At 38.8% G+C, this 18,934-nt stretch overlaps 1 protein-coding gene across 2 annotated transcripts in view; it reads right to left on the bottom strand.

Moving 5' to 3' along the window:
- The window catches only part of USH2A (usherin), a 546,480-nt gene extending 529,943 nt beyond the window's left edge, over positions 1 to 16,537 (bottom strand). For both annotated transcript variants that reach the window (XM_060754270.2, XM_060754269.2), the window contains exons 1-3: positions 16,266 to 16,537; positions 14,675 to 15,325; positions 6,097 to 6,262 (exon numbers count right to left, since the gene is read on the bottom strand). In XM_060754270.2, coding sequence (XP_060610253.2) covers positions 6,097 to 6,262; positions 14,675 to 15,159 — 651 coding nt within the window. In that variant the 5' untranslated portion in view covers positions 15,160 to 15,325; positions 16,266 to 16,537. The remainder of the gene's footprint in view (positions 1 to 6,096; positions 6,263 to 14,674; positions 15,326 to 16,265) is intronic.
- Between the last annotated feature and the right edge of the window lie 2,397 nt (positions 16,538 to 18,934).

Raw genomic sequence — 18,934 nt, forward strand, 5'->3', positions numbered from 1 at the left:
TGGCATAGGGCTCATCACCTTACCAAACTACAATTTCCAGAGTTCTGTGTTTTCTTTCCCTGCTTGCCCTCTTCTAACTCTTCTTTCTCCCTGCTTGCCCTCTTCTAATGGCAGGAGGCCATTAACTTAAAGAGGAATGGGAACATTTTTGGCTGCTTGCCATGAATATGAAACTGACTTTGAGAAGTTTCTGTGCATTACAAAATTAAAACAAAAATAGGATTGGATAAGTTTTAGGCACAGGCCACACCCACATTTCAAATATCACTTTGGAAGTGCAGATTTAATGAATTTTTGGCACAAGCCAAATATGCAGGTTTATTTTAATCAATTAAATCATTATCACAATATGTTTTTTAGCATAGTTGTACAATGTACAGTATTGTTCAGGTTACACAAAGTGTTGGATATATTTTGTCAATTTCATAAACCTATGAAATATAGAAATAAACAAAAAAAGAATATTTCAGATTTCAATTTTCCTTCCACAGAATATGAACTGCATGGATTTTGACTCAATTAAGTGTCTTTATTTATTTTTCCACATTTTGTGTTTTACAGTTTGTCACTGTTTTTGGGGGATCCATTCTATTGTGTCCAGGTCTTTACTGGCTTTCTGCTACCTGTCAACTAAACACATGAGCAGTCGTAATAATGGGACTAGGGCAGCACATGCTGACAAAGGTACAGCCATACTTTGTTCAAAGGAAATGGGCTGGGTCCATCATACTATCCCACTGAAGGAAGTTACAGCAGCATTTCAAATGGGTTTCTGCCAACATGAAAAACTCTAGAATGACTAGAAAAACCTCAAGACTACTTCTGATTTTTGCACAAATCCCTAAAGCAATGTACCTTCTAATTTTAATTTGTCATTTTTTTCTAAGATGCAAATAAACTATTATCTAATCTGAAAGAGGAAACAGTATGAATAAATGCTATGCCAAAACTTTATCGCATGAACCTGTTATTCCACTGCATTCACATTATCACTGATAGAAGATATTTTTGGGTGTAAGTGCCTTCAATATCACACCTCTCTTCAATTGTGCAATTTTCCCAGTTCACCTGAGATCATACTTACACATAGCTTTGTAACCCCTCCTTCCTACACTACAGCTGTTCTGTAATTTTAAATTTTATTTTAGAGCAGATTTGTTGTTATAGTTTTGAACACGCACCCTACTCCAACCCCCAAATGAGGTAAATCTATTTATAAAATAAATGGAAATAGATAGCATTGGAATAGTAAGGGGAGGTGAGAAAAGGGTAGAGGAAGAGAATACTGCCCCTTGATGTCACTTTATTGCCAATGTGCCAGCACAGGAACAACAGACCAATTGCACCAAGGTAGATGATGGGAATGTTGGGAGATTGGGGACTATTCATATATCAATGGTGAAGGACAGGATAATCACAGGGAAGAGCCAGACTGGTAACATGGAGTCTAATAGGGACTATAATCAAAGTTCACACTTCAGCTGCAATGCCAGTTTGCCTTCCTCGTGTGATAGTCCTTGGACAGGCATGCAGGTTAGCTACTACTAAGTGTAAGCATGTGAAGATAGCTACTTCTAACAGAGTTTTGAGGCTGCTAAGAAATAAATATTTTCCAGAATTCTATATGGCCCATTACATAAATCAACTTTGAACATACCTAGCTAAGTATTAGAGGCACTAAGCCATCTAGTTATAACCAAAATTATAAATTATATTACCAAATTATAAAGAGGTATAATGGGACACCAGCATGTTTATTCAATGTGTGTTGATCCCTTTGTTCATCAATTCACAGGAAGCATTTTGTTAGACCTGTACTAGATACAGAAATTGCACATTTTCTAATCCCCCCAGATGTAAGTCCACTTATGAAGATACAATTCTGCAACATGATTCAGGACATTATTACTAATATATGAAAGAATGTATTATTCCCATCCCTGATTCATAATTATTGGAAAGTTAAGAAAGAAACAGATCTAGTAATGGCTCTGTATCACAGTAGTCCAAATATAAGATTTTATTACATGCATAATTATGGTCAGGCTATCATATATCAAGTAGGGTCATTTCTGGAAAATAAGCTATGAATAGCAGTAGGCACTCCTAGCCTCTACAGTCGCTTCAACTTCCACTGAGAAAATTATTGCACTAGAACTATTGTACTATGAAGAACACATCCACACCGGGCAGTTTACCCTGGTGCAAATCTGTCCTAGAATAGACCCAATTCTGCGGGTTTGTGCTGAAGTTGTGGTTATTGTCTAACCACTGTTCTGCAGCACTGTCACCTCCTCCATGTCACCACCACTGCTCTCTTTGAGCTCTTGGCCATTACAGGTGCCTCTTCTGATGTCAGAATTGGCCACCCATGTGACCAGTAAGTAAGAAGTGGTAAATTGCCTCTCCTCTTTGCTGCTAACATCAGCAGAAGTACTTACAGCAACTAGGAACTTTGATGGGGCTCTTTTGCCAGCTAGGAGCAGTGGTAGCAACATGGTTATGATTCATCCTTTCCCCCTGCAGTGATGAATGTGGAGAAAGGGTGATAGTGCCAGTGTGAACCATCTGGACAGTGGATCATCCCAATACATCCCAATCCCATTGTTCAGACTCCTCTGGAGTTTCCAGAAAATTCCAAAGTACCCCCTACTTCGCTAAAAATGGGAATAAGGACCTCATCACATTGAGGTCCTCAAGCTGGGGGACAGTAGGGGCATCCATGGGGCAGATCTGGCAGGCAGTGGGGGAAACTGTCACCTGCAACACTGTTTTCCCCATCATGCAGGGGAAAGCATAGCCGCTGGCTTCCACCTGAGCTGTCTGGTGGTACCCATGTAGGTACCCATGTTCTCAGGGCTCCATCCTAAGAGGCTTCCAGGATGGAGCCAGGTCAGATCCCTGCTGAAAGTAGCCCATGTGATGAGGTCCAAAGTCAATTTAAACCAAACTCTTCCATGATATGCACCAGAAGCCACTGTGCATCATGAAAACAGGCAGTGATCAATTTGTGGTGAGTACAGAGAATGTAGACAAGGCCCAAGTAACACAGATATACATCTAATTAAGTGAGACTTAATCCTGTGTAAATTCAACCAGAATTGGAGTTCTCAGCCCCAATGGAAATTGAAGGTGGTGGTGGAGAATTGAAAGGTGATAAAAAAAAACAAAACCTGGAGACTAGAGTAATGTTTAATTAAGTAGATTTCTTCATTATTGCCTGGCTACAACAGATGTGTTATTTGCTTTATATAGCAATGAATAAGTAAATGTATGTCCATTTAAGACTGTCATTTTCTTGGCATCAACCATAAAATATGGCATAAGTAAAAGAAATATTGGAGGAGTTTAAAAAAAAATAGATTTCACCAATTCACAAATTAGAGAAGACAAGTTTTGTCTTGATTGCCAAACAGCTATGATGTAAAGCGAACTCATTAAATCATAAGCACTTAAACCCTTTTCTTGAAAGAACTGGAAGATTTAAAGATTTATAAAGAATTTTTTGCCCAAACTAGAAAGTGACTCACATTTGACATGTACTGAAATGATAATGCTGATTTCAACAGGCACTCTAAGAGCATTTTGCTCCCAGGCGAGTAATTCAGTTCTGGTTACCTCTTTGCGTTTTGAATTTAAACTTTCTTACTAGGCTTTTAATGTGGCGCTATCTGCCAAAGCATGACAAAGTTACACAGATATGATCTAGCAAAATAAAGGCTAACAAAATAATTATTTAATTATTGCAGACACTGAAGTTGGAATAAGGATTCCAAACTGCAGATTCAGCAGACTATACCACTCAACCCTAGTTCTTGAAGACATGGAGATGGAAACATACATTTCTATTCCAGCAGGCATTTAAAAATGGATGGTTTTACATTGATGATGCTTTATTTTCTGTGCTGCTTTTACTCTGAACTTTTAATGTTTTAAATTGTTTTAATTCTATAGGTTGTTTCATAATATTTTCATCTTCATTTTTATATAGAATCATAGATTAATAGTTGAAAGAGGCCATATGGGCCATCTGGTCCAACCCCCTGCTTTTAGCTACCCGTCATTTCTCTTGTATTTTATTTTGTCTTGCAAGCTGTCTTGCATTGCAGAATTTGGAGAGGTGATGGGTATAAATAATGTGATTGATTGGTAAATCTCTTTAATTTTTTTTTAAATCTAAAGATCAAAATAATCCTTTAAAAACAAATATTTTAAGAAATCTTTAAAAATTAAAAAATGCCTTATATACTGTATATAGACACACTCCAGGATATATTGATTTGATGTATTATTTGACTAAAAATTAAAATGTTTGGCTTGTATACTGCACTGCCTATAAAAGGCAATTTTTTTAATTTTTTTATTAAATATGTATAACGAATTAGTATCTCCTGGAGTGCATTTACACTATAATGAATGCAGTTTGACATTACTTTAATTGTCATGGTTGAATGCTAAGGAATAAAAGGAGCTGTAGTTTGGAAAGGCACTAGCGTTATTTGACAGAGAAGGCTAAATATCTTGTAAAACTACAATTCCCATGTTTTTCTAGCATTGAGCCATTGCATTTAAAGTGCTGTCAAACAGCATTAATTCTACAATGTAGATGCACTCAGAGGTCTGAGCCCTGCCTTCAGCCTATCTAGGACTTGATAACATGGGCTTTAATCCCTATCCTAGAATGATGCCACGATGTAGCCAGGACAGAGGCCACAGAGCCCATCACATGGTGCAGAACTACTTTCAGTGGCTCTCCATGCTTCTCTGTGTACATTGTGTCTCAGCAGCAATCTAAGCAGCAGTCCTGAGAATATGCGTTACTACCCATATTCTCATAGAGTAAGCCGGGGACAGCACAGGATCATGCTGGGGACAGATGGGTTTCCTTGTGGGATAGTAAGGGGCGATGTGGGGCGCTACCTAACAATTCACCCCATTGCCCCAAGGATGCTCCTGCTGTCCATGTGATGAGTTCTCTTAAGAATCAATAGACAGATGAACAAGAAGAGGTCCATTCAACTTCTGGTTGGGATGCAAGGAAGATAATATTTCTAAACCTCTCTTGGTAGAAAGCAAAGCTGAGCTGTGTGTTGTAGTTTTAAAAGTTAATGTGCATTTCAGTGGCTTTTGACTGAAATGTGACATGCTGTGATCTATGACTCCAGAGGTTGCTATGGCAGAAATGCATGTATGTCTTTGCTCTAATGAAAGAAATTCCAGTTGCTGTTGAATGTTCACAACAATCATGATGGCACTTTGGCAGCCAGAATAATTTAATGAACAGTGTTGACCCTGATGGATTCCAATACTCGACGTATATTTAATCAAGAATGTTTGAAAAATCCAGAATGCAAAAGCAAATCCAGATGTTGCTAGATATAGTAACATTTGGCATTGACCCCACAGATCACACATTTTGAGTCCAATTCATTGGAGAAAGGTAGGATAGTGGTGTAGCAGTTTAAGTATTGGATTATTACTATAGAGTTCAAGGTTTGATTCAGACGGATTCAACTCAGTCATGGAGGCCCACTGGGTGGTCTTGGATGAGTTACACATACTCAACCCCAGAAAAGGCCATGTTAGGTTTACTTCAGTATCACCATAAATCAGAAATGACTTAAATTACATATAGCAGAACACTAGCAATAACAACAATAATGGTTAAAAAATGCAGCATCCTGAACTAGGTATGCAGATAGCCAGAACAGCAATTTGCGATAATAATTATTACATTTTTATCAGAATTAATGGAAATATTTCCACTCTTTTCATTTACTTCTAGCCTAGATGCTTTGAGGTAGCACAAGTTGTTACTTAACCAAATCTAGATAAGGAAACATCCTAATGCTTTTTCTACATGCTTGTTTAATTTAGAATTTAGTGGTGCCACTTCTATAAAAAGTGAAATGTCTTTGCTGATAAACTTACTTCTTCATTCAAGACTTAAGCTTGGAATAATTAGATCTATCAATGTCTTCCCCGATTATATTTTAATTTGAACTCTTTATCATTTGGATATTTATTAAGATATTCTAGTTTTGCACAATTCTTTAGCCATGCTAAATTCTGTTGTTGATATTTTATTCCACTCACCTGCACACTAAGATGATTCCATTTCTTCACAAGAATTCTCCCCAGTGTCATTACCTTTATCGGTAGCTGCAGCCCATTTATGGTGCGGTAATAAAACATGGTCTCTTTCTCAGAGGTTGTAAGCTTGAACACAGTATGCCCATCAACAGCTTTCTCTACCACACACCTTTAGAAACAATAAAGGGGGGGGGGGGCAAAGGTCAGTTTGTAATAAAGTAGCTGGGTTATATCACACAGCAAAAGGAAGAACTGAGAGGAGTGACCTGACTATTTTGGAAGCAAATATTATAACACTGGACTGGAATTCTATTGGAGATGAAGAAATAAGGACCCATAACCCTAGACAGGCTGCCATTATTGCTAAAGGGAAATTTGGTTTAAATACTGCTGTATCAATAGTTTATGGACCAGTATCAGTTACACTCTGTGAAAGAATAACTGTTTTCCATTCTACAAAAAGAAAGATTTAATGATCCTATATGGATCATTAAAAAACAAATGAAATCAGTATTGCCTTCTCCCATTCCATGACTAGCAACTGAATTTTAGAATAATGCATGCATATTCCTAATAAGTTCCCATAATTCAAAGGTAAAGAACACAATATACCAAAATATACTTTAAAGCTAACTGTAACACCATCTTTTTCAGTGAGACATAGTCGTGACAAGAACCCACGGACAGGTTTGTCCCTAACTTGCTTCTAATCAGATAAGATAAATAATGTGAGACCATTATTCTTTTTCCGAAATGATTTTGTTTCCATCAGTGTTTGTCAACAGAATGTTCAAGGAAAACATGCAGCCTGCAACTTTACTTTAAAAATGCATTTCTTAACACGCTGCCAATTCTGTTTGCATCTAAACATGTTAGTTTTTCGTTAACAAATATTTATCAGAAGACACAGCCAAGTAGGAAAATATTTAGGAACTGGATTTACCCAGTTCCTGGATAAACAACAATTGGATAATCCAGGTTTTATTAATTTTGCTTATCTAAAAACAAATACCCCACATGTGGACCCCACAGGTGTCATGACTTTAACAAGGCAAGTGACCTTCACGTGTAGTACTTTAAATCCAGAAAGTTTTTTTTAACCAAATGTATGATATACAACTTACTTATCACTAGGTGTACTTGTTTCTATTAAAAATAGTATTTAATTTTCTAGCTTCGGGCATAGTCTTCTAGTACTTATTCCGGCTAGCTCTTTCTTTGATTTGGAAATGTTTTAAAAAACTGTTAAAGTTATCATGCTATGACAATATGTGATAGTTAATGGGTAAATCTGAGAGAAGACCTTCAAAGTCACATGAAGACAATTGTTTAATTTGACTTAAGGCAGCCCCATGAATGAGAGGCCTTCAAGCCATACCAGATAATCTGGGATCAGATCCTGGGATTGATTTATTTAGGACATTTCTATATCGCCCCTCTCAGCCTTCTGGCAACTTGAGGCGGTTTACAAGGCAAGAATTCAATGCCACCAAGAACACTATTACAATATACAATATAAAAACATCAGCAACAATAAAATCAAACATTATAATGAAGCATACTTCAATCAATAATCATTAAAACAATGTCTAGTTCCACCATATAGTTATTCCATTATTATATCCGTTACTCCGTATTTTCAAATGCCTGCTCAAATAGCCATGTCTTAAGATTCTTCTGGAATTATAGGAGTGAGGAAGCCAATCTAATCTCCCTAGGAAGGGCGTTCCATAGCCGAGGGGCCACCACTGAGTAGGCCCTGTCTCTCGTTCCCACCAACCATACTTGTGTTGATGGCGGAACCAAGAGCAGGGCCTCTCCGGTCCTTGCAGTGTAGATCCAGCTTCAATCATTGAAAGAAAATATTGAAGAATATTGGCCCCAGGACAGAACCCTATGGCATTCCACTTGAGACCTACTTTCAATTTGAAGTACAGATACTGATAATAACTCTTTGTGTTATGGATTTTCCACTCATTGTGGATCCATCTATTCTATATTTGGTTATTTCTCAATGCCCTTCTTACCAGATCACTGTTCATAGCTGGAATTTTTTTTAATGCAACCCAATTCTGGTTGGGGCTTCTGCACAACATTATCCTGAATTCAAGTGTATAGCACCTGGTTGTAATGGTGCTGTTTGTCAACAATGTGTGTGTCTTGTGGAAGCAAGTGAGTTGCATCAGAATTTACTGATATGTGTCCCATCAAGTGCAACCAACAAGTGTCACCGTGTTATTCTTCACTTAACATTTGTACCATGATAAAAAATATATTGCGACTTCAGTATTGAATATCTTGTGTACATCAAATGGAAATGGCAACAAAATCCAGATCAGTTCCAAGTTGTAACACAACAAAATATGGAAAAGTTAATGGAACAGCGGTGAACATTTCTGTAAGGTGTCTTATGGTACACTGACACATCCAAAGTTTTGGTTGAATGATCCAAATAAAGGACAGTGGGGCAAATTAACTCTCTGATCATTAATTCTTGAGTGTCCACCAAAGTTTATCGATGGAGCCTGATTTCGGTCAAAGTGAATTGACACAGTTTTTAAGTATTTCCAACAAATTTGTAAATATGTATTACAAATCAACAGTCATTTTCAGTTATTTTAAGACTTGAAACTTTGTAACTAAAATAGAAAATTTAATCTATATAAAAATATAGAATGAACCATATAATTTAAATTATTTTGTCTTATGGAACTACTACTCTTGATATGTTTTTTAAAAAAGTTTCAATCCTCCTCCCTTCCATTTTTTTTCTGGCTACAGTCCTGAACTCTACTACTAAAAAAATCCTCACCTCATCTCAAATAGGGTGGTACATGTAGATTGATATGGAACAAGTATTCCTTTATATTCTTGCAATTCGGTCCATTTAGAATGTTAAAACTGCATTATCAACACTCGAAATAATATGCACTTGGCACAGGAAGGTTTGAGACATGCCCAATAAGCTGAACACAATGTAGATAAGGGCTGTGATGGTTTAAAGGCCTACTTTTGAGATTTAAGACTGTGGGCTCCCTTAGATGCTCAAAAGATACAAGCTTCGTTGTTCTGTACCTCCCTCCCCGTCCAAAGCCACAGGTCAATTCCTCTAGCTTTCCCAATGATCCAGTGAACTATCTATATCTCTAATCAAAATATTCTAATAAAACTGGATTGAACAAGAAATGGATCTCCTCCAAATAAAGAAAACACACTTTCCCTTTCAAGTCATTCCCCTAATTGAAATGATCCTTCCTTATTGAGAGATTTTTGTAAAAACAAACAAACAAAAACAAAACAATAGCAACAAGTACTGTATATGTATAGTCGGTGATCTCTTCCTGTATGTGTGGAAGTGGTGGGTGTGACAGGAAAAAAAAGTTTTCTCCAAAGGCATCAGTGGTTAAACTAAATTCCCACACATCACTGTTTTTAAAGCTAAATGTAGATTGAATAATGAACTGTCTATATTGATGCTTCTTATGATAGCTGATGAAAGGGGGCAGCATTTTTCCCCACCATGTGTTAAAAACTAGTATCATATTTGAGCCTTATTGCTTGGTTGGTTTTTCTCTTTCTTTGAGCACACCAGGAAATGATTATATGCAAATCAATCAGTAGTCCAAGGACTACAACTTTGAGTAACACTGCCCAAACTAAAATAGAAATGATTGTAATTCAGCTGTATTTTTCCACCAATCTAGGACACCTGGTTGTAGCACTGATGAGTGTCTAGCAACCATGGTTCAGTTACAAAACAGAAATAGAATCCAGATGAAGTGGAAGGGATTAGTTTTGTGGGTCAGTACTTTAAAGGGGAAAAAAGAAATGAAAGACGTTGATTCACCTAAGCAATAAAAATGAACATTAAACCCTGTATGTCATCATTGAGGACTCTACATTTATTGATGAAAAGGTATTTGTTCCAAAATCTTAATCTGGTTTCATGCTGACTCTAGTACAACTGTACCCCAGATCTTTACTTATGGAAGATTTTACTCTGTTCTGACCCACAACTCAGAGAAACAAGACAATTTTGGATGAATTTGCACATAATAGACAGAACCTGTTTCTGAATGAATGTCATGTATTCCCTATGCTTCCATCACTAATCTGTTCACCCCAGAACAATCTGCAAAATTTATTGCATCAGCTCCTACCCAAGAGGGGACTTAATTTTCAGAGATATCTTTTATGGTAGTTTTATTCATTTTCATGAGCACATCATAGCCAGCAAGGGAGGGAAGAGAAATATGTTAAAAATGTTCTCAATTCAGAAGATCCAGTGTGGACCTAAAATATTGAATTAAGTGTTCAGCAAACTACTCTTTTCACTACTGCAGGGGTGGAAACAGTGTGACCCACTAGATTTTGTTGAATTGCAACTCCTGACTGGCCTGTCCATTATTGCCAATTATGAAGAATTATGGGAAATAATACCTATTTTGTGCAAAATGTTATTTTCTTCAAATAAAATTCTGTCGTTGGATATTTATTCCACAAATAATTCACACATTTTTTTGTATTCTCTATGCAGAAAAAACTATCCACAGAAAAATATATTTCTAAAATAATAAACTAATTACTATTTTATTCATTATTTATAATATATTCTTTGTCTGTTCTGTATAATACTGAAATAATTATTAGATGAATAGAAAACAGTTTTCTGTGCATAAAATCACATGCAAATTTTGTGGAAAAAGGTCCCCAATGCAGCACGGAACAAAATAATTCTACACAGACAAATTACTTTCCATGCAGAAAACAGGATTTCCTGTATAGATAATACTGTGTTCTGTAAAAAAAAAAAAAAAAAAACATATGTGGATCTTGCACAGAATATGTCTCAAATGACAATGATTCTCAGCTGTACAGGATTCTTCTCATCAGCACCTAAGAAACATTAGTGGCATCAATGGGGAGATGCACATGTAAACATTGAAATGCACATGTGTTCTTGTCAAAGAAATTATCCAATTGTAACAATTCTTCAAATCACATGGTTTCATCTGCATGTGTTGGGGCTTTTTAATAGTTGCTGATTTTGTCTGGTAGCAAAAAAGGTCAGTGGGACTGAAAACATGAGTTAGCATGCTAAATTGACACCAATCATACTGATGCTGCTGAGATACATGTTTTTAAAAACTATTTTCATAGATGCGTTAATATCCTAGTTTATATATTCTTTGGAAGCAGTGGTCCTCCCCTCCTCCCACCATGTGTTGCAAAAAGCCATGCACACTGCTGGAGGTACAAAAATTAAATTCAGAACTACGAAAGACAGTAAATATTGTGCTGAAAAGGGAGGATATTCCTGTTGCTCTTTCATTCTGTAAACAGAATATCTAACAGTGACAGACATCAATTGTGCTCATGATATCCATGAACACAAAAAGTTGCCCTGGCAGAGTTGTGTGGATTAGGTGTGGTCTCACCTTGGCCTCAGCTATGTTCATAGCAAACTGAGTGAAACATTGTATCCAGAAAAGAAATACTGTTCATGAGGAAATGCATGGCATGATAGAAACCAAACATGTGGTTCTCCTAAAATCTATCTGTTTTGCCCTAATGTCATATGTGATTTTTAAAAAGGTTTACTATGTGATTGCAACTACCTAGCAATAGAAGATGATTTGGATTACCTTGTTGCACCTATGGCTTCATCAGATGAGAATGAAATTGGCAGTATGTGTTGGTTCACCCTTCTCTTTTATGATGGAGCCCACCAGCTCCCATGCCATGAAACACTGCAACTACCGGCAAGACTCCATTGTAAAGGAGGTGAACCAGTGCATGCTGCTGAGTTGACAGCTGCTGGGGTTTCCCGTGTTGCCTTGGATCAATGGAGGAAGCCAGGCAGCAGACCCTTCCCCCCATGGGATGGGGATGTGAGGGAATCAGGCAATGCAGGATGGAGGGAGTGCAGGTTCCGCACACTGCCTGACAGACACCACAGGAATCACCATGATTCATGGTGATTCCAGCAGCACATGTGAAGCGATCCCAAGAAAAAAGTGTACTTGAAAAAAATGTATTTGAAAATTAGTTCTCAGGTGTCCCATTTTATGTAAGATGTATTTGGAAGCTTGAAGTTTGATTTCATATAAAGCTCTACATGATGCCTGAATTTCATGTATGTCTTGATATGTTCAGAGTGAGCATCAGCCATGCCCTCAAAAGGTGATGTGCGATCAGGCCTTGCATACAAAATGCCACGTCTACCTCTTGTGATAATGTGCTAAACAGTGCTACTCTTCCTTATTCCTTCTTACTAGCCAGCACAGCAGTACACTGCCAATCATCTATTGGACAGATGGCAAGCTATTTAACCTCAGCAGACTGAAAGCCAAAACCAAGGTTACAACATCTGTTATAGAACTCCAGTATGCTGATAACAATGTCATCTGTTTGCATTCAGAAGACCTACAAGCCACTCTAAACACCTTTGCAGAAGCAAACGAGAAGCTTGGCCTGTCATTAAACATTGAGAAAACCAAAGTGCTCTTCCAGCAGTCACCAGCCAATCCCTCTCCAATGCCAGAAATACAGCTTAATGGTGTAACATTAGAAAATGTTGACCATTTCCGCTACCTTGGCAGCCACCTCTCCAAAAAAGTCAACATTGACACCGAAATTCAACACCGCCTGAGTTCTGCGAGTGCAGCATTTTTCCAAATGAAGCAAAGAGTGTTTGAGGACTGGAAATCCATAGGGATACCAAGGTGCTTGTTTTAAAGCTACTGTCCTTCCAACCCTGCTATACACCTGTGAGACGTGGACAGTCTACAGACGTCACATGCAACTTCTGGAATGATTCCATTAGCGCTGCCTCCGAAAAATCCTGCAAATCTCTTGGGAAGACAAGTGGGCAAATGTCAGTGTGCTGGAAGAAGCAAAGACCACCAGGATTGAAGCAATGGTCCTCCACCATCAACTCCGCTGGACTGGCCATGTTGTCCGGATGCCCAACCACCGTCTCCTAAAGCAGTTGCTCTATTCCGAACTCAAGACTGGAAAATGGAATGTTGGAGGACAGGAAAAGAGATTTAAAGATGGCCTCAAAGACAAACTTAAAAACTCTGGCATAGACGCTGAGAACTGGGAAGCCCTGGCCCTTGAGCACTCCAGTTGGAGGTCAGCTGTGACCAGCAGTGCTGCAGAATTTGAAGAGGCATGAATGGAGGGCAAAAAAGAGAATCGTGCCAAGAGGAAGGCGCGTCAAACCAATCCCAACCGAGACCGCCGTCCACCTGGAAACTATGCCCTCACTGTGGGAGAAGATGCAGATCAAGAATAGGGCTCCACAGTTACCTACGGACTCACTGCCAGGATACTACACTTGGAGGACCATCATCCTCAGACACCAAGGGATCGCCTAAGTAACTACGCTTCAAATTACAAGTTTAAGTAATTGTGGGAACAGTAGACATATAGCTGCACTCACAACAGATCACTCCTGTTGAATTTGGTCATGTAACTAAATAACAAACAAAACTTAATGCAATTCTCTCTCAACACAGTTTTAGTGTCTACGCTGGCAAGCCTAGTGTTCCAGAAGACTTGAGGTGGGCCTAACAAAGGGCTGTTTCATATGTACTGGCCCATCTAGAGATGGCTGGTAATAGAGAGATGTATTTTGTATTGCTATGTGGAAAACTGGCAATCCTATGCAAAATATAATAATGAACACTTTGCCACTTGTTTAGAATTACTCTGTATCTGTTAGTATTCAGAATAAAAGCAGGAAAACAAGCTTCCTACATGAAGGAGGAGGTAGAGTTGGTGGAAGAGAAAGCATACAGTCAAGAATACAGCTTCTGGCATATTATATATTTTCATGTAAAGAAGATTAAGAGCTCAAAGAAGTTATGGTGGTTTTTAAACTACAACTTCCATAATCCCCAAGTAATTGTCTAAAACGCAATGGTTGAAACCCTTTATGGCAGTAACAAATGTGTAACCTAGAGTTTTGAACTCATTTTTATTATGTATTCATAATCACCATGTACTTTAGGGATTATGTAGGGACCGTGACACTGTCACAATCCCTATTTGTCAGACAGCAGCCTCTGTAATCAACAAAAATCTGTTCCCCCATAGATGGGGAAGCACCTGACTCAATGTCCAACTCCAACCCCTCCATGAGTGATCTCAGACATGAACAGGAATTGCAACAGGGACCATGCCTCTCCCCATCATTGTGGAGATCCCCTCATGGAAAGGTTGGAGAGTGATAGTCAGCTGCTTCCTGAGTGATGGAGAAGGGGACCCCATTGGTCATAGTAACTGCTTCCCAGTAATTGAAAACATTCACTGCATTATATTGTAACTATTGTGTTTTCACACATATATCTCCCATATAGAATTTTGACCAACATTTCCAAAGCAAGCAAACCTGCCATTTCAAAATGCAATCCAAAATATTACAATGTTGGAAGAGTGAAGCAACTTATATTGCAAATTGCTATGAATTATGCTTTGGATCAAAGTACTATCAATTTATATGCACCCAAACAGTAGTTTTGTCTACTACTATGACCGATTTTATAGAGAAAGTAAACACCTGCCAGCTACTTACATTACACCTTCTTTCTCAGGTTTCAGCCACACAGTTAAAGTAAATGAAGTTCCAAGCTTCCGTAAATGGGGGGTAGAAAAGCAACTCTGCAAATTATGAAATATAAAGCTTGAAAAATTATTGGATGGTCCAGGGTGTAAATCCGTTTTGTCTCTTGTGATGCAGATACCCAAGCCTCCTGAGAGAATGGCAGTATACGAAGCAGGGGATGATCTGTATGGACATTCCTGAGTGCAAAACTGTTGGGTACATGAGCGAATACTTTCAACAGCTGTTGTACTGTGACAAAATGCCCTTCGCTCTGGCAGCCCACAAGTTGCTTGGGTTGGCACAATAGAAATGTTTTTGAAAGCACCCACATTTTCAAGTCTTGGAAAATGTCCCTGTGTGCTGACCAAGGGTAAGGATGGATAATAGGCCATGATGAATGTTTCAATGGCATGAAACAGAAAACCACAATGCAAGGGGAGAGCCAGGCAAATCATGTTTACAGGAAGGTCTCCTCTTGATAAGGCATTCCTAAATAAATAATGATGACAGCATCAGTGGCAGTGCCCTTGAGTAGCCTGGTTCAGTTGCAACATTTCATCTTAAATTGAAATCCTGGGGTGCTGAACTTGAATAGTGGCACATGCTTGGGGAAAGCAAGACCTGAAATCAAACACAAAAATAATATGTAAGCAATATAAGAAAATACGTTAGATTTATTTTCTTCCACATCTAATTTTTCAAATATGTTATTTAATTTTGGCAATTTTTTCCAAAATGAAATGAAACAGCGTGTTTAGCCAGCAAACCAGAGATTCACACTAGATTTTGAATTGTTAAGAACACAAAGTCTTGGGCCTCAGTCAACAAAACTGCTAGTTTAGATTTGAATTCTATTTATTTATTTCTTTTCCCCTGTCAAGTGCTTTCTTATCAGAATATATATAAAATGTGAATTTTGGAAAAACGTATATAAAATCTCAAAGTGGATGAAACTTTCTCCCATTCTTAGTAAGGTAAATGCACGCCTTTTATGGCATAGATATATGGCTAGACTGATCTATATTTGTTAGAGAAGGGAGTCACATGTAATCTAACTGTAACCCTGGTTAAAGACTATAAGTGATCTGTACTGGCAAGCATATGCATGGCTATTTCTTGTCAGATGACTTACTTGCCGATAATAACCCCTCATACTATCTGACAACAACAGATATCATATACAAGATAGAATTAAAATCACAAGGCCATTTTGACAGGTAAACATATGTCAAACATAAAATATATAATACAGAAGGTTTTAACAACTAATATGGGCACAAGTATGTAACACTTGAAATCTAGCCATATGGGCAAACCTTTGAATGACAGCCAGAAAGGTTTAACTATACAACTACAGCTTAACCGTTCCATATTGGAAGTGCACAGACAGATCTTAAGGGCACACAATGTCATGAATAGCATTTATATTATGGTACACAAAACAGCCAACATGCCAACTAATTTAGAAATATGTACATGATACATTTGAAAAGAAACACTCGGAAGGGAAGCATACATACATACATACAACTTTAAGTTTGCAAAGCACTTTGAGTCTTACCCCGATTGTCCATTTCATGCAGCTCCTTTTAGCCCTCAGCAAAGCTGATTAAAAACATATCACCATCTGTCCCGCCTGACCCTGTTCCTTCCAAGTGTCTTTACTATTTCTGACACAATGGATAGATAAAACAGTGCATATGTATATATCAAGCTAATACTGTAGTTGACAGAAAAAAGTAGAGGGACCGTTATTTATTGCATTTCAAAGAGGTGGCTACTCAAACCTTTGGTTTGACAATTGGCTCGAATGGCAGGAACGCTAGTTCTGGTTGCCTGGCAACAGTGGTGTTACCCCCACTAATTCTTAGTAAACAGGTCTTGGCAGGAGGCACAGGAGAAGGGACGCTCAAGCTCCCAGGTAAAGGATCTCAGGCAGTAAGCACTTTAAGTGGGATGCCAGCAAACTGTCCGCTCTTCTCAGGCTTGCATGAGGGGCAAAGTGGGCTGAAGCACTCAGCACACAAACGTGCATATTTAATGTTCAAGCAGCCATTCCACAGAAGATATCCACAACACCAATTGAAGTGGAAAGGGGTGTTAGGTTGTCTCCCTTTTTCACTCTCTCCTCTGTCTCCAGCACCTTTTTGTGTACAAGCAGTGGGCAGGCGGGAGAGGAAAGCAAAGAGTCAGCAATTGTTGCTGCAATTGTTGCACACATTCAAAGCATGAAATATTTAATACAGCCAGGGGCAACAAATTGGTTCTTTCTCCCTTCCTTTGTCTTCAGGGTTTTTTTCTGTTCCCCTGGCTTCACCTGCTGCTTCAGCATAGAATCCTTGTATTTGTCAAAATGGCAGGCAAAGCTTCTTTTTCCACCAAAGCAAATGGCTTAAGCAATTAGCCTACTATTTTTCCTCCCTCTCTAGGAAGGAAAAAAAAGCAATAATATGGAATTTCCTTACCTCATTGGATTTTTGAGAGACTGGAGTATCTAACCAAAAGGAAAAGGGAACATTCTGGACAGGAATATTTAGAAATAGTACAGCCCCCCCCCCCTAAAAAAAACTTGGCAAAAGTATGATAGCTGGGACCCTACGCTGGTTACACACCGCGGGTCAGAATTTACGAGGGGAACACGTGTGCGAGACAATGCAGCAAGTGAGAGATACAGTTGCATCAGAGTTGTGGGAACATTGTTCACCAGAAAGAGGAGAGGAAACATTTCTACCCCGTTTACCGTCTTCGTAAGACGTTGTTTATCATTTTAACAGTAAATAACTCTAACATTACTTCACTTGGCTGTTTGTTGTCTCCCCACCTTCTGTCCCCCCCCCCTTTCTGACCCACATTGCACACATCTTCACTTCATTAATTCTGACCTGTGTTGCACAAGTAGCGTACCGTTGGGTTCTAGCTATCATACTTTTGCCAAAAACTTTTCCACTATAGTGTTTTACCTTCCACACTTACTAGTTGAGGAGTGTCTCTGAAACAATCCTCTTCTGAAAATTCCAGAGGTGAGAGAATTCTGGGTTTTACCTTCTATCACGGATATGAGTAAAAGAAAACCTCTCATAAGATATACAGCTGAACTGGATTAGTTCAGGTTCACAGCTGAATCCTGTCATACGGAATGATTATTACCAACTTAGAATCATAGAATCATAGAATCATAGAATCAAAGAGTTGGAAGAGACCTCATGGGCCATCCAGTCCAACCCCCTGCCAAGAAGCAGGAATATTGCATTCAAATCACCCCTGACAAATGGCCATCCAGCCTCTGCTTAAAAGCTTCCAAAGAAGGAGCCTCCACCACACTCCAGGGCAGAGAGTTCCACTGCTGAACGGCTCTCACAGTCAGGAAGTTCTTCCTAATGTTCAGATGGAATCTCCTCTCTTGTAGTTTGAAGCCATTGTTCCGCGTCCTAGTCTCCAAGGAAGCAGAAAACAAGCTTGCTCCCTCCTCCCTGTGGCTTCCTCTCACATATTTATACATGGCTATCATATCTCCTCTCAGCCTTCTCTTCTTCAGCCTAAACATGCCCAGTTCCCTAAGCCGCTCCTCATAGGGCTTGTTCTCCAGACCCTTGATCATTTTAGTCGCCCTCCTCTGGACACATTCCAGCTTGTCAATATCTCTCTTCAATTGTGGTGCCCAGAATTGGACACAATATTCCAGATGTGGTCTAACCAAAGCAGAATAAAGGGGTAGCATTACTTCCTTAGTTCTAGACACTATGCTCCTATTGATGCAGGCCAAAATCCCATTGGCTTTTTTTGCCGCCACATCACATTGTTGGCTCATGTTTAACTTGTTGTCCATGAGCCAACAATGTGATGGATTTTGGATGGATTTTAAAGGAGACTGGGAAAATCCATGAGGAATAATGTAATTGCTGACTACTAGTCTTGATGTACATATTGTTCTCTCCATGCAGTTACAATTCTTCCTTTCCAGCAGCTGTTAAACCACAGTAGTGGTTGCCCCTGGTGTTTTCTGGTGGCAAAGGCAGCTGGGTGATTGAGACTAGGAAGGGCACATCTACACAGACACTATAATGCAGCCAGGGACTGGTTTGGGAGGAATCCATTTTGCTGTGTGGGTTCTTAAATTGTCAGGTTTGGTTTGAGGTTAGGAAGATAATTACATTAACCACAGAATCTGGCCTCAAATCACTCTGTGGTGCCCCCACTCTTCCTAAATAGATGTGCACCAGTGCTCCAGAG

This window comes from Anolis sagrei, chromosome 1, assembly GCF_037176765.1.
Source record: "Anolis sagrei isolate rAnoSag1 chromosome 1, rAnoSag1.mat, whole genome shotgun sequence".
Taxonomy (NCBI): domain Eukaryota; kingdom Metazoa; phylum Chordata; class Lepidosauria; order Squamata; family Dactyloidae; genus Anolis; species Anolis sagrei.